The sequence below is a fragment of the Rhamphochromis longiceps genome, linkage group LG17 (assembly GCF_057381845.1).
Source record: "Rhamphochromis longiceps isolate RC_006_pf linkage group LG17, R_longiceps_female_GT1.1, whole genome shotgun sequence".
NCBI lineage: Eukaryota > Metazoa > Chordata > Actinopteri > Cichliformes > Cichlidae > Rhamphochromis > Rhamphochromis longiceps.
In genome coordinates, this window is record NC_140573.1 from 31,329,098 (window position 1) to 31,342,917 (window position 13,820).

The following is a 13,820-nucleotide window of genomic DNA, read 5'->3' on the forward strand; positions in this document are numbered from 1 at the left end:
AAACAGCAGTCAGGTATACGCCATGACCGTCCAATCAGAAAAGCAAACACGGTCAGGGCTGTGATGTGACATTGGTGACAGTTGCTCTTATGGCCTGTGTACCTGACATACAGAGATAACAGCTTGGAATTATGTTTCTTATTAAAGGTCTGCAAGTGATGAACGTTCTGGATGTATGAACTAACAGTATGGTTAGTTCAGCTAAAATAATTCTGGTGTACAGCCCCTACAGGCAGTTAATAGTAATAAATAATTATGTAGCATGGTAGACTTCTACTAAAAATGTATTTTTGTTACTTTGTTACTTTTACTTTGAATTGGCCTAAGAAACCAAAACCTGATTTCAGTAAGTGGACTACTTTACACATTAATTATGCTCAACTTTGTTTGTTTAAATGGCAATCAGCATCAGTGTTACTATATGTGATGACAATAATTTAATATTTAATAATCTATAATATCGAATTGCCCCTCACCCCGCAGGGGGTGGTTGTGGGGGGGGTCTTGTGGCTTAGATCTTCAGCTGAGAGATACCAATATTAATCTAGCTAAGAGTCAACGGAACAACAAACAAGATTGCTTTTAATGAAAGAAAAACATTGATTTCTCAAGAGAGTAGAGGATATTACATTAATTATTTTCACCTGATTGTGTGAAGCTGATGCTGTTCACACTCCCTGGTCAACTTTGAGATCATTAATAGATACAGAACCCACCATTAAAACACAATACTGTCTCCTAAAATAAAAAAGCACAATTTTAAGACAAAAACGTTTTAAAGCTTCTGCCAAAAGACTTAAATATAGACTAATTTTCTCTGAGTGCGTCTATCTCTTTCTCTCTGTGTAGTTACAGGTGCGAGAGAGCCAAAGCCTTGTGAATGCTCTGCCTGTGGGAGTATTTCCCACTAACTGTCTGTATATGTGCAGGAATTGACTCGGAGGCTTGTTTCCTCTCATGTGCATTACGCTCACTCACTCGCTCACTTTTCTGACAGCAGAAAAAAAGGCCTTACTGTGGCACACACTGCTGGAGGTCTCTCTGGGGGGTGTCTGTGAAAAACACACGACCAGAGACACACAAGCGTACGGACACGTACACAAAAACACACTCGGATTCTTGCCACCCCGAGCCTTGCGCTGCTTTGATGATGCGAGGGAGGCGTCGCAGCATGGGGGGCACCATTAGAGTCAGGAACAGACGGGCAAAGGGAGACGACTCATTTGTCCTGACTGACAACTTTCTTGGTCTATTTTTTCTTTTTCTGGTTGCCTTTTCCTCCAACTAAATTCCTATCTCTTATTTATGAGTTCTTGTGTGTGCATTATTAAATGTGAAGATATGTATTTGCATGTCATGCATCTACGTATGCGTTCATGTATAGGCATGCGTGCATGTGCTTTGTGCTTATCCAATTATTTTCAAATCTCATCTAAGGAAAACGTCTGTTGCTTGCCATCTGCAAAGGATGAGGGTGGCAGACATTAAGGGAGAAGATCAGTGATGTAATTCACACAGACACAGAATGCATGCGCCTACATAAACGGACAGTTCATCTTAACACAACCACTTAGACTCACTGCACCCACTGCCAATAAGAGCATAATCAACACATTAAGAAGAGGAATAACAGGACATGATATTTCCTGTGGAACTACACTCACTAAAGAGTTTATGAAAATCATATTTTTTTGTAAATCCACAGCATAGCATAGAAAAGAAAATGGAGTGAGATAAGCAAAGGACAGTATCCTGCAGGATTGGAGTGATGAATGATTCATAAATGACGTAAGAAAGGAGTTATTAATTTTTTTGCTGCCTCTGGTATAGGACGAACATCTGCACACTGAGATCTAAACTTCGGTCCAGAGACAGAGATAGAGAAAAGGAGGGGCAGGAGAGAGAGATATAAAATAATGATGGTATTAAAAGATTTTGACGTCTGATGACATCTAATTGTGTCAAATGCTTTTAAAATGAGAAGGAATCAAAAGTTCATGCTTTAAATTTTTGACAGTAATAGTGAGGAGGAATATTGACCAGAATACAATATTAGACTACTTAGCAGTTGGTTGGACTGGGAGAACAGTGGGTTTCCACTAATCAGATAGTGATTCGATCCCTGGCTCCTTCAATCCATCAAATTGTCCTTGGTCAAGATATTGAACACCAAGCAGTGAAGGGTGTGAGTATGTGTGAAATACAGGAAGCACTGTAAATGTAGCATGTGAGTGAACGGATGAATGTGGCTTACAGTTCAAAGCACTTTGAGTGGTCAATAAGAGTAGAAAGGAGTTATATAAAAATGTAGCCAATTACTGAAGAGCATCACCACCATCTCCCACTTAAACTACCCCCCCAGGTCTCTGCAGTGAATAAGAATGTTTTCTCAGTCAAGTTCCCTTGTTAAATGAAGTCAAGAAAAATACTGCTAAAGGGGAAAGACCTGCACTCACCATAGTTAAGGTGAGCCACTGAGATGAGAAGGAGCCTCCTCCTATAGGGAGACCACATGATTACTGCCTAGAAACCCTGCAGGCTAGATTAGAAAGGTCTGTATCTACACCTACCTAATGATGTCCAGACTTCCAACATTAAGACACACTTTTGTGCACAACCATATACCGCATTGCTCGAGAAGACTGACCAACAGAAGATTTAACAAGGCTGTCAAATACAGTGGCTCATTTTAGGTATTTTACTTGGGCCTAAGATACAGTGGTCAAACCAATCAGAAGACAGGGAACATCATTTAAAGAGGCTTGTCTTAAACGGAGGACGAACTGAGGGGACAAATAAGAACTATTTTTTAAAAGTCAGTCATGCTAAGCTACTCAAATTGAGTCCAAGAGCAAAAACGTTGAGCTGGAAATTAGCATAACAGGTCTACTTAACAAACCAAGTCAAGAAGAAAAAGTGATTGGCATTGCTTCTCAGCCGTGTGTGCATGTGTGTGTTGTCAGGTAAATATTGTCAGAATGGATTAGATGGCCAGTGCTGCAACCAGATGGGCGATAAGACCGTTTCTGTGGACACCTCCACAGACAGTCTGTCAACACACATACACACATAGCCCTTATTACCGACACACACATGCAAGCTTACTTCAGACATCTTCTGACACACAGAGATATTCAAAGATGCTTAAATCTGCAAGTATGCGCACTAAATCTAATCTACATCAGGATAAATATGTTACAGGAAAGCATCATTGCCGTAGCTAACTGCAGGGACACTACTGATATGTTAGCCAAGCTTTGTAGTAAAAGGTACAGTTTAACTCTGCATATTTTTAACCATTTTTTCATAGAGCATGCTGTCCATTTGTGTAAACAGCCTCTATTAATAAATATAGGTTGAACAGGGGCTGAGAAGTAGCTTCAGCAGTTCACTATGTAATAATATGCAAATTAGCCACGTGCCTATGTTACTGATGCTAGTTGGTCATGAGGAGGTGACTGAAGTGAGCTAGTCTCATGAGATTTCTGGTGGTAATATTCAGGTGAAGAGTGAAATATATGAACATAAATGAGTTTATTTTCATTTTATTTTCATCGAAACAAGCTCTGGACTAATACAGTCGCCGAAAAATTGAGGTAATATTGTATATGGGAATAATTGTTCCAACCTTAATGGCATGTAATCACACATCCAGTCGAATTAAGCCTCAGGAAAAGCGATGCAAGCAAACCACTGCAGAGATTACTAAGCCGTGGACAAACTCTACCAGATCCTTAGCACTTGGACAAAAAGGAAGAACCTTCACTCTTGCTGGATAAGGAAGAAAGAAGGAAAGACAGAAAGAAAGAAAAGCCAAGAAGGAATGAAGCAGGAATGCAAGAAAGAGAAATGAAATAAAGAAAAAGCAAAAACAGGGAGAGGAAAATGAGTTGTTCATACCTGACTGCTTCTGTAATATAAAATCCAATTTGGAGAGGCATAGACGTGAGGCGGGGTGGGGTGGGGGATGAGATAAGGTGGGGTCTTTTTTCCCCTGCTGTACCCTTGTCCCATCTCATACAGTGCACGGCTATGTACACACACGCGTGCGCGCGCACACTCACACACAATGCACCCTTACCATCACACACGTAGTCCGTCATCAGCTCACCAAACACTAAATAATGAACAATACGGAGGCTGTCCCAGCATGATAAGTGACTGCCCTATCCTTCCCATTAGTGCCACCCGCCAGAATTAATGATAATTATGTCACGTCCCTTCCCGTACTTTTATTGAATTCTTATCTATGAATAGACGAAGGAAGCTAGCGTCAGAGTGAGAAGGAAGGGAAGATACTGCACTGACAAAGTTGAGTCTAAATAAGAATATTTCTCATTTAATTACTTTATTTCTAAAAGAAAAAGATGCGATACGGAAGGGCAAAATAAGTGCAAGTTCAATGAGCAATCAGAGGACTGAAGCCAGGGAGTTGTGACAATGGCTGATAAAGGTTGAAGCCCTCTCTATGCCTACAAGAAAGGTGAATAATTTACCTCAGCTCTGCCGGAAGCCCCAAGATACCACAGTGAACACAGCTTAGTTTCTCAGAAGTACTGCAACACAATAACTGGAAATGTGAAGGCTGTAAAAGGTGACAAAAGCTCTAGATACTTTTAATCTTAAAATGTGGTTATTATGTTGTTTAATCTCAGTCAGCATAACAGATAAATAAATCCTTAGTAACAAAAAAATCAATAAAATGGATATCAAATATGCAGTTGTCTTATTTTTTTCTGGAAATTAAACATCTTTTATACAAAGGGAATTTGTCATCTCCTCGAGACTGATAATAATATTACACCAATCAAACTCAACAAGTGCAGCTTGATGACATCTTTAATAATGTTACTACTGCTTGAGGCTGACAATGTAAAGTCTGGAGTCTGTTTATGATTTAGGGAAAAGCTTTTATGCACATTTAATGCACATTTATTGTATAAACACTTCATAGGAAACACCAGATCAATGCTGTTCAGGGCCCCTGTTTGTTGTCAAACAGCCTGACGTCTTTTTTGGTGTGGATTCCACTGGATGCTAAAAACATTCCTTTGAGATAATAATCCATGCTGACATTATTGTACTGCAAGATTTTTTGCTGCACATCAATACATCAATATGGAAGGGGATTTTGCTGGATTCTGTGATGTAATGGGGAAGCCACTGAAGTCCACTGCACTCATTGTAATGCTCCTAAAACCAGTTAGACAAAACCAGGCAGACATTATCAATTTGAAAGTAGTCATTAAAAGATGGTAAACTGCAGCCATCAAGACCCTGAAGCGCCACGGGAAAAAAATCCATGTATTCTTATACTGCTGCATTCAGCATGGCCTGTTGACACATGCCAAGCTGGGTCCATGGATTCAAGCTGTTGATGCCAAACTGTGACCCTACTGGACTATTTGCATCCCTCAGCACAAATCAAGATACAGACCAAGCTATGCTTTTGTGTGCGCCCTGAGCAGACTTGTTCTTGACTGACAGAACTGGAAGCCATTGTAATCGCTTTAAAGTGAGATCTGCTGTGCATTGTGAGAAGATGGCCTACCCTTTCTGTATATTTGCCTCTGCATGACCTCTCTCTTCAACAACGCATTTCTATTTGCTAATTTCTGTCTGCTTTTTTGCACCAAGCAGCCCATTTGTCACTGTTAGTTCTTTTTCAATGTTTAAAGTGTTTAATAACTAAAACTCCTGACTGGAATATGCAGGATTTCTATGATTTAGACTTCTGTTCCACTACTGCCTAAGTGGGTAATTGCATGAACAAGCAGGTGTTCATGTATTTCTAAAGTGGGAGTACTAATGGGAGCACTAACTCGCTGACTGCCATTAAATGTTGCTAACAAAAAAAGATTTGGACTTGAAGAGGAATATTATAAGATGCTAGAATTTAATCTTGGCGATTAAACATTGACATGTGACAACAGGGATTAGAAAAAAACACAACTAATGATAAGTGATTAATAAGATCTACATAAACTCTTTGCTGGTTGGAAACACACACACAGACTCTTCATTCTTTTATCAGTGATTAATGATACAAAAGTGATGACTGAGCAGGGAATGTAGGAAATGCTTTCATGAGTCCTGATTAGGCCAGGCGTTTATGCGCCCACACTTACAGAAGCACAACCAAAGATAATGAGTGTGTGTGTAAAGTGCTCTTTGACAACTCCAGTAGGGAAGGTAATGAGTGTGTGATAATACACTCAAACAAGAATTTAATGAGGCACAGGTACGAAGTGTTGCTACAAAAGCACAGAACGCAAAGATGAGGAAAATTCATCTATCTCTGATTGTAATCCTACTGTACATAAACCATCCAGACAATGTGTTCAATCTCTATGCATTCTGATCAATAAATACCTAATAACCCAAGGCACTGGAGGCAGCATCTTTAGGAATACAAACCGGTGTTTTAATTTAGCACCGTACTGCAATATATCAAACATCAAAGGGTGTACAATGACAAAGATGCATATTTAGAGTGCTTGTATAGTTATTTCTATACTAAGCCTTTACATTTCTGTCAACTGCTGTGTGCCACATTATATAATAGATAATCATATTTCAATTTCAGGAAAAAACTAAAGATAAATACAGAGAGACACTCCATGTCCTTTCATATAATATGGCTTCTTTCATTTTTTTCAAGGTCAACATTTGATCTTGAGTGCTAACAATGAAGATCAAGCTCAAATGTTTTGCCAACCTTGGAACTCATATCTTCCAAGGCCCAGTATATTTGTTGTGAAGTAAATATTGTGCAGCACATCCACTTAATATATGTTTGCCCCACCCTAAAAGCCCAGATTCACTCCCTGTGATATGTTTGGTTCCGTTCAAATTCACTTATTTATTTTATTTATATTAATTTCTTGACATATAATTACAGTTTTATTGACTTTTTGTAAAGTTCAACAAATCCACTCGTTTCTATTTTAATTATGTTAAATCTTTATCTATATATATCATTATCTCAGCACTGACCAAAAATAATTAGGATTCTGATATTTGCCGTAAATTGAACAGCCTTGGGGAGAAGGGTTCAGCATAAACGACCCAAACTGTGGTCGCCCGCCATTATGTGCTGACACACAGTGCATCGAAAAGTCAAAGCGACAATCTCTGCCAGATGTGGCGTGTTGTGACTTTAACAAAATGAAAATCAAGTTAGAAGGGGGCAGGCCCAAAACATCAGAGAACATCCAGTAGACACTGGATCCACACAGACATGGGCCAAACAGCTGCAGGTAAGATTAGGCAAATTCAAATCTGGTCCAGTTTCCAAAACTGTTTAATTACACCTCATATATTCAGGTTTTTCTAAAAAAGTTTGGAGCAATGAGAGCCTTTTTATCAGTTTCAAGTAAAATAAATGAAAAAAACAAAAAAACAAACTGTAGAAAGGAAACTGACAGAAAAGATCATCTTACTTTTGGTCAAATGCAACCGTTCCACAAGCAAAACTCATGTATTAAAGAAAAAAACTGAGTTTTGCAGAAAGAGCAGCAACAGATGTCTGCGTTGGCGTCATCGTACTAGATGTAGGTGGAAATTTCACTGCATATGTCTCTGTTTGTGTCAAAAATATCATTGTGCTAGCTTCGTTTTATTTCATCAAAAAAAATAACACCTTCACAGATATCGACTGTCATTATGATGTGCAGGTTTTACTTTGTTTGGAAGAAATACACTTATTCAAGGAAGTTCACAACTAAGTCTGTTGTTTACTTCACATTTACACAACTTACTGGATGCGTGAGGCAGTGTGGCGAAGAACGTCTTGAGGCGACAGGCAAGCCATTCCATGCTCTCGTGAAGGTTGGCCAGTGCCTTGAGGTCACTGACATCACGCAGGATCTCATTCTGTGGGATTAACTTGTCTCCGAGGTTCCCAGTCAGCACCTCTGACTCCTTAGCAAAAGCAGCCCTGAATGATGGACGGGGTGAGGGATGTAAGAGTGTATGGTTAGAATGACAGGCACATTATATTTTTGGCAAAAGAAAAACACAATTTAACCATCAATCAAGTGGCAAATACCCATTTAAAAAAAAAAAAAAGAAGCTGGTATTAAAAAAAAAAAGTTGTGAAAGCATTGACGTAGCTCAGAGGAGACTTTGTGAAAGGCACTTTAATCGGTCCGCAGTGTTACATTCTTTGGAGGAATTTATCAGTGATTGGGTTCCTGGTTGGACTCAAAATGTCTGGTTTGCAGACACTGAGTGGATTTTATAAAAAGCAATAATAGAAGTAAATTTTTTAAAGTAATAAAATAATGGATTGTCGAACAGAATGGATGTGCACACGTCTCCTCTGTGTGTTAATGCGTTCAACTGAAAATAGCTCAAATTTTATAATAATCTTATGCTTATGTGCTCAGTATCTCGGGGTTCAATTATTGCTTTGACCTTTACAGTGACTCACACACAAGGGAAATAAGAAGGGCTGAAAGCTGGATGGATACAGCGATAAACACAGAAGGAGTGGAGGGGAAAACTGTGAGCAATTTTATGAGTGCGGATACTTAAAAAAGAAGAAGTTTCCACTAGCTCAACAGTTGGTGGGAGAGAAAAACAGGTGACGGAAAACATTTAGAAAAAGAAGCCAAACACAAGGCAGAGATTTACAAAGTGGCCAAAACAAACACGCAGAGATGCATTTGGCGTTCAAGCACTTGTGGTTGCAGAAGCATAGGGTGAGACCTGGGAAGCTGGATAACTTAAAATCAAAACTGTACTGCTGCAAACACACGACATGTCAGCTAGCCTCCAGAGTCACCAGGATACCCGCAAGATCAAGATTCTTTGAACAACAGATGGGTAAAATAAACAAAACCCACAAGCTCATACGTTCTCACTCGGGCACAGGCATGTGTGGCTTATTAATGAGGCTTTATTAAAGCACTGGGCTGAGAGTCGTGCAGAAGCTAATCCCCTTTCATAGTGATGAAAACATCTACGGCTCTCAAATCAAACAGCCTTATGGTCTCCCTCTTGCTATCTCAGTGCTCTCTGCGCGCGCGCGCGTGTGTGTGTGTGTGACTAAGAAAAGGGAGTGTATGAGAGAGGAAGAGAGTGCACACAACTTTCTCTGGCCGCATAACCAATTTATTTATTTACTTTACTCTTCCGCTCCGATGAGCTCCAGTGTTCCCTGAAGAGGGTGCACATTCAAAGGCAATTTCGATAAGACTGACCCCCCCCCCCCCCATTCCCTGCCTCTGTATGCTCTCCTTATATTTTCCTATTTTGTTCTTCCCTCGTTTCCTCACTTCCTCCAGATAAAGGGCGTTTAAAAGAACAATCATGACTTCTTTTACAGCCACATCTTAGTCAACAAGAGGGGGGTTCAAAACATATGTGAACAAAGACGCAAAAATGGGAGGGAGGGATTAAGTGCGTGATTGCTCAAGTGTGGTTGTGTACATCCACGTCTGATTCTGTCTGTGTGTCTACTGTGAATGTGAGTATGTGCTATTCCACGTATGCTTACATTATTTAATTCTGCACATACATAACGCATATGAATGAGCATGTGTACATGCGCATACTGTTACTGTGCATAATTTGTACCTGGTGAAGTCTTCTTCATCCTCTCTCTTCTGTCGGGTCTGTCTGGGCTGGGCCATATTTGCCCAGTTAGGGAGGGACTGGAGCAAACGACTGATGTCTTCATCTTTAGCCCAGGAAGCACTGATGGTCAGCTTTTCTTCACACTGGACGATGCCCCTGAGGGAAAACAGACATAATAATGCAAACTTAGGCAAGAAATTATTTGTAAAAAGGTGTTTTTAAGTTCTTGCTCCTAAAATAGAAACACATTGTTAATAATATTGGAAGAATATCAAGAAACTAGTTTCATTTTTTTTTCATCTTACCAACAGATAAAGAACTTAGGGTAAAAAATTGAATGAGATTTGCGGTTAAAAGGCATATGATGTCATACTATATTATTATTAGTTTTCAATTATAATGAAAGTGTAACAATACAGTGATTTGGATTTACCGCATTGAACTGTCACTGTGTGTGTATTAGCATTATTAAATAGCTGATAATGTGGACATTCAATATTTAACTTTCTGAGTTAATGGTTTTTAATTTTTGGGCATATCCCTCTGCGAGCGTCTTCTTCACTAATAGTTTGTTAACTTTACCCTTATTCATCTTATAAGGGCCAACATGAAGAATCATAAAATTGTGACTCATCAGTCACACAGGCTGGGGTATCAATTCAAGCGCCTGCATATTTTAATTAAAATATAGATTTTTCAGACTATAAACCGCTAAATCAATATTTTGATCCTACCTCTAGCTTTAAAAAAAAACTCCAGTATAATTTTTTTTGCTGTGCATGAGCCATACAGCAAGTACAGCTAAATAATATCTGCTTAGTACTAACAAACAGAACACGAGCTAATCAGAGAGTTGTGAATGTGATTTACGACCATCTTTATCCTGATCAAGATGGCGCCGAGTATGGCAGCCTCGTCGCGAGCTCCCCCAAGCAACGGCTTTCTTCTGTGTTTAATTTTACTTTTCCTTTATTTTTTCACGAGCAGCACTTGTCTCCTTGTGTACGACCGACAAACCTTACTGGACATAAAAGACGGTCTTTCTTATAACTTTCCGGAGTTCAAGTTTTGCAACACGGACGCTCCGTTTGCAGACCCCCCATTCATCTCACCTGAGACGCCTTTGTTCTCTGGCCCTGGAGGCCGCAAACGCCGACGCAGAGGGAGAAGATCTGGCGTTCTGGTTCGACTGAGACGGCGCACTTACAGACCACCGTTACCCAGTTTATTACTGGCTAATATGCAGTCTCTGGAGAACAAGCTGTGCGAGCTTCGGGCACGGATCTCATTCCAGCGAGAGATGCGGGACTGCTGCGTGATCTGCCTCACAGAAACCTGGCTATCGGACAAAGTACCGGACTCTGCAATACAACTGCCGGGGTTCTCTGTGCACCGCGCGGACAGGTCACAGGATCTTACTGGGAAAAGCAGAGGCGGTGGTGTGTGTTTCATGATCAACAACAGCTGGTGTGATTATGCGAACGTGCACCCGGTCAAATCCTTCTGCTCACCGGACCTGGAGTACCTGATGATTAAGTGCCGGCCATTCTGGCTACCGAGGGAATTTACAGCAGTGATTATTACGGCTGTTTACATTCCCCCACAAGCCGACACTGACCGTGCACTCAGGGAACTGTACAGCGCGATCAGCAGCGAGGAAACCGCACACCCAGAGGCAGCGTTTATCACAGCCGGAGACTTTAATAAGGGAAACCTGAAGAAAGTCTCACCAAAACTCCATCAACACATCCTTTTCAACACACGTGGAAACCGGCAACTCGACCACTGTTACACCTCTTTCCGGGATGCGTACAAAGCCCTCCCCCGCGCCCCATTCGGCCAATCAGATCACTGCTCCATCCTGCTCCTGCCCGCCTACAGGCAGAAGCTGAAACAGGAAGCTCCAACCCGGAGGGCGGTGCACTGTTGGACGGACCAATCGGAGTCTGCGCTGCGGGACTGTTTTGATCACGCGGACTGGGAAATGTTTCACGTGGCCGCCAGAGACATTGATGAATACACAGACTCAGTCTGTGGATTTATCAGGAAATGCGTGGAAGATGTCGTCCCATCCAGAACAGTCAAATCCTTCCCAAATCAAAAACCCTGGATTAACGGAGATGTTCGCGCGGCACGGAACACCGCCTTTGCCTCCGCGAACACATCGGACTACAAACACGCACATTACCAACTCCGGAAGACGATCAAAGCAGCCAAACGTGAGTACAGGGACAGGGTGGAACAACAGTTTGACAACCCTCGGAGTATGTGGCAGGGACTAAACACGATCACAGACTTTAGAGGGAAAACCAGCACACCGCAGACCACGGCCTCTCTGTGTGAGGATCTAAACGTATTCTACGCTAGATTCGACACAGCGAACACCATGAGACCGGACAGTGTGCGCACCGCGGATGACGTCAGTGCGCACACTGTGTCTGAGGAGGATGTGCGGAAGTGCTTCAGGAAGGTGAACGCACGCAAAGCTACTGGTCCGGACGGGATTCCCGGCCGCGTCCTCAGGTCATGCGCGGCTCAGCTGGCTGGAGTGTTCACGCACATCTTCAACCTTTCCCTCTCTCTGTCTGTAGTCCCAGCCTGCTTCAAAATGGCCACCATCGTCCCTGTACCCAAATCCTCCACCATCTCCTCATTGAACGACTGGCGACCTGTAGCCCTGACCCCCATCGTAAGCAAATGCTTCGAGAAGCTGGTCAGGGACTTCATCTGCTCTGCACTACCCGACTCACTGGACCCTCTACAGTTTGCATACCGCCACAACAGGTCCACTGATGATGCCATAGCCCTGACACTACACACTGCCCTGTCACACCTGGAGAAGAGAGACACGTATGTGAGGATGCTGTTTGTAGATTACAGCTCAGCATTCAATACCATCGTTCCCTCGAAGCTGGACAGGAAACTGCAGGATCTAGGACTGAGCAGCTCCCTCTGCAGCTGGATCCTTAGCTTCCTGTCTGACAGACGCCAGGTGGTCAGACTGGGCAGCATCACCTCATCCCCCATCACACTGAACACTGGTGCTCCACAGGGGTGTGTACTGAGCCCTCTCCTATACTCACTCTACACCTACGACTGCACAGCCACTAACAGCTCCAACATCATTGTGAAGTTTGCGGACGACACTACAGTGGTGGGTCTTATCACCAACGGTGATGAGACGGCTTACAGGGAGGAGGTCAGCGCCCTGACCCACTGGTGTCAAGACAACCATCTCACCCTCAACGTCGCAAAGACAAAGGAGTTGATAGTGGACTTCCGGAGGTGCAGAGAAGTACACACCCCCATCACCATCAACGGCGCTGCTGTGGAGAGAGTGAGCAGCTTCCGGTTCCTTGGCGTACACCTGGCTGAGGATCTTACGTGGTCAGTACACACAAACAAAACAGTGAAGAAGGCCCAGCAGCGCCTCTTCTTTCTCAGGAGACTGAAAAGATTCGGCATGAGCCCCCGCATCCTCAGGACCTTCTATCACTGTGCCATTGAGAGCATCCTCACTGGATGCATCACCACCTGGTATGGCAACAGCACCGCCTACAACTGCAAAGCTCTCCAGCGAGTAGTGCGGTGCTCTGAATGGATAATTGGAGGTGAGCTTCCCTCCCTCCAAGACATCTACAGGAAGCGGTGCCTGAGGAAAGCGGGGAGGATCATCAAGGACTCCAGTCACCCCAGCCATAAACTGTTCAGACTACTTCCATCAGGAAGGAGGTTCTGCAGCATCCGGTCCCGTACCAGCAGACTGAGAGACAGCTTTTTCCATCAGGCCATCAGACTGCTGAACACGTCATAGACACCTCAGCTTCACTACTGGAACTTCAACATTATGCACTCCACACTGTATATAAATGCCACTTGTTTTGCACATATTCAACTCTGTATATTTTATATATTTTATTATTATTATTATTATTTTATTTTATTTTTTTACTATTTAATTTGTAAAAATGTGTATACACACACACACACACACACACACACACACACACACGTAGGAAAATATTTAGTATACACATCCAGAAATGCATACACTATTATATATTGTACATATATTTATTAGTTTCAGGTTGGCCATTCTTGTATTTTGCTCGTTTGTGTTGTTGTGTTTGCACATCTCTGTTGCTTGTGGGGCTCGCACACAAGAATTTCACTCGCATGTGCTGTGCCAGTGTGCCTGCACATGTGATGTGACAATAAAAAGTGATTTGATTTGATTT

The 13,820-nt window shown here is 42.1% G+C and overlaps 1 protein-coding gene across 1 annotated transcript in view; it reads right to left on the reverse strand.

Annotated features, from left to right (window-relative positions):
- Positions 1-13,820, reverse strand: part of exoc4 (exocyst complex component 4) — a 165,236-nt gene that overhangs the window by 37,189 nt on the left and 114,227 nt on the right. Inside the window, exons 15-16 of the mRNA XM_085386021.1 lie at positions 9,583-9,738; positions 7,761-7,939 (exon numbers count right to left, since the gene is read on the reverse strand). Of these exons, the coding sequence (XP_085242147.1) occupies positions 7,761-7,939; positions 9,583-9,738 (335 nt within the window). The remainder of the gene's footprint in view (positions 1-7,760; positions 7,940-9,582; positions 9,739-13,820) is intronic.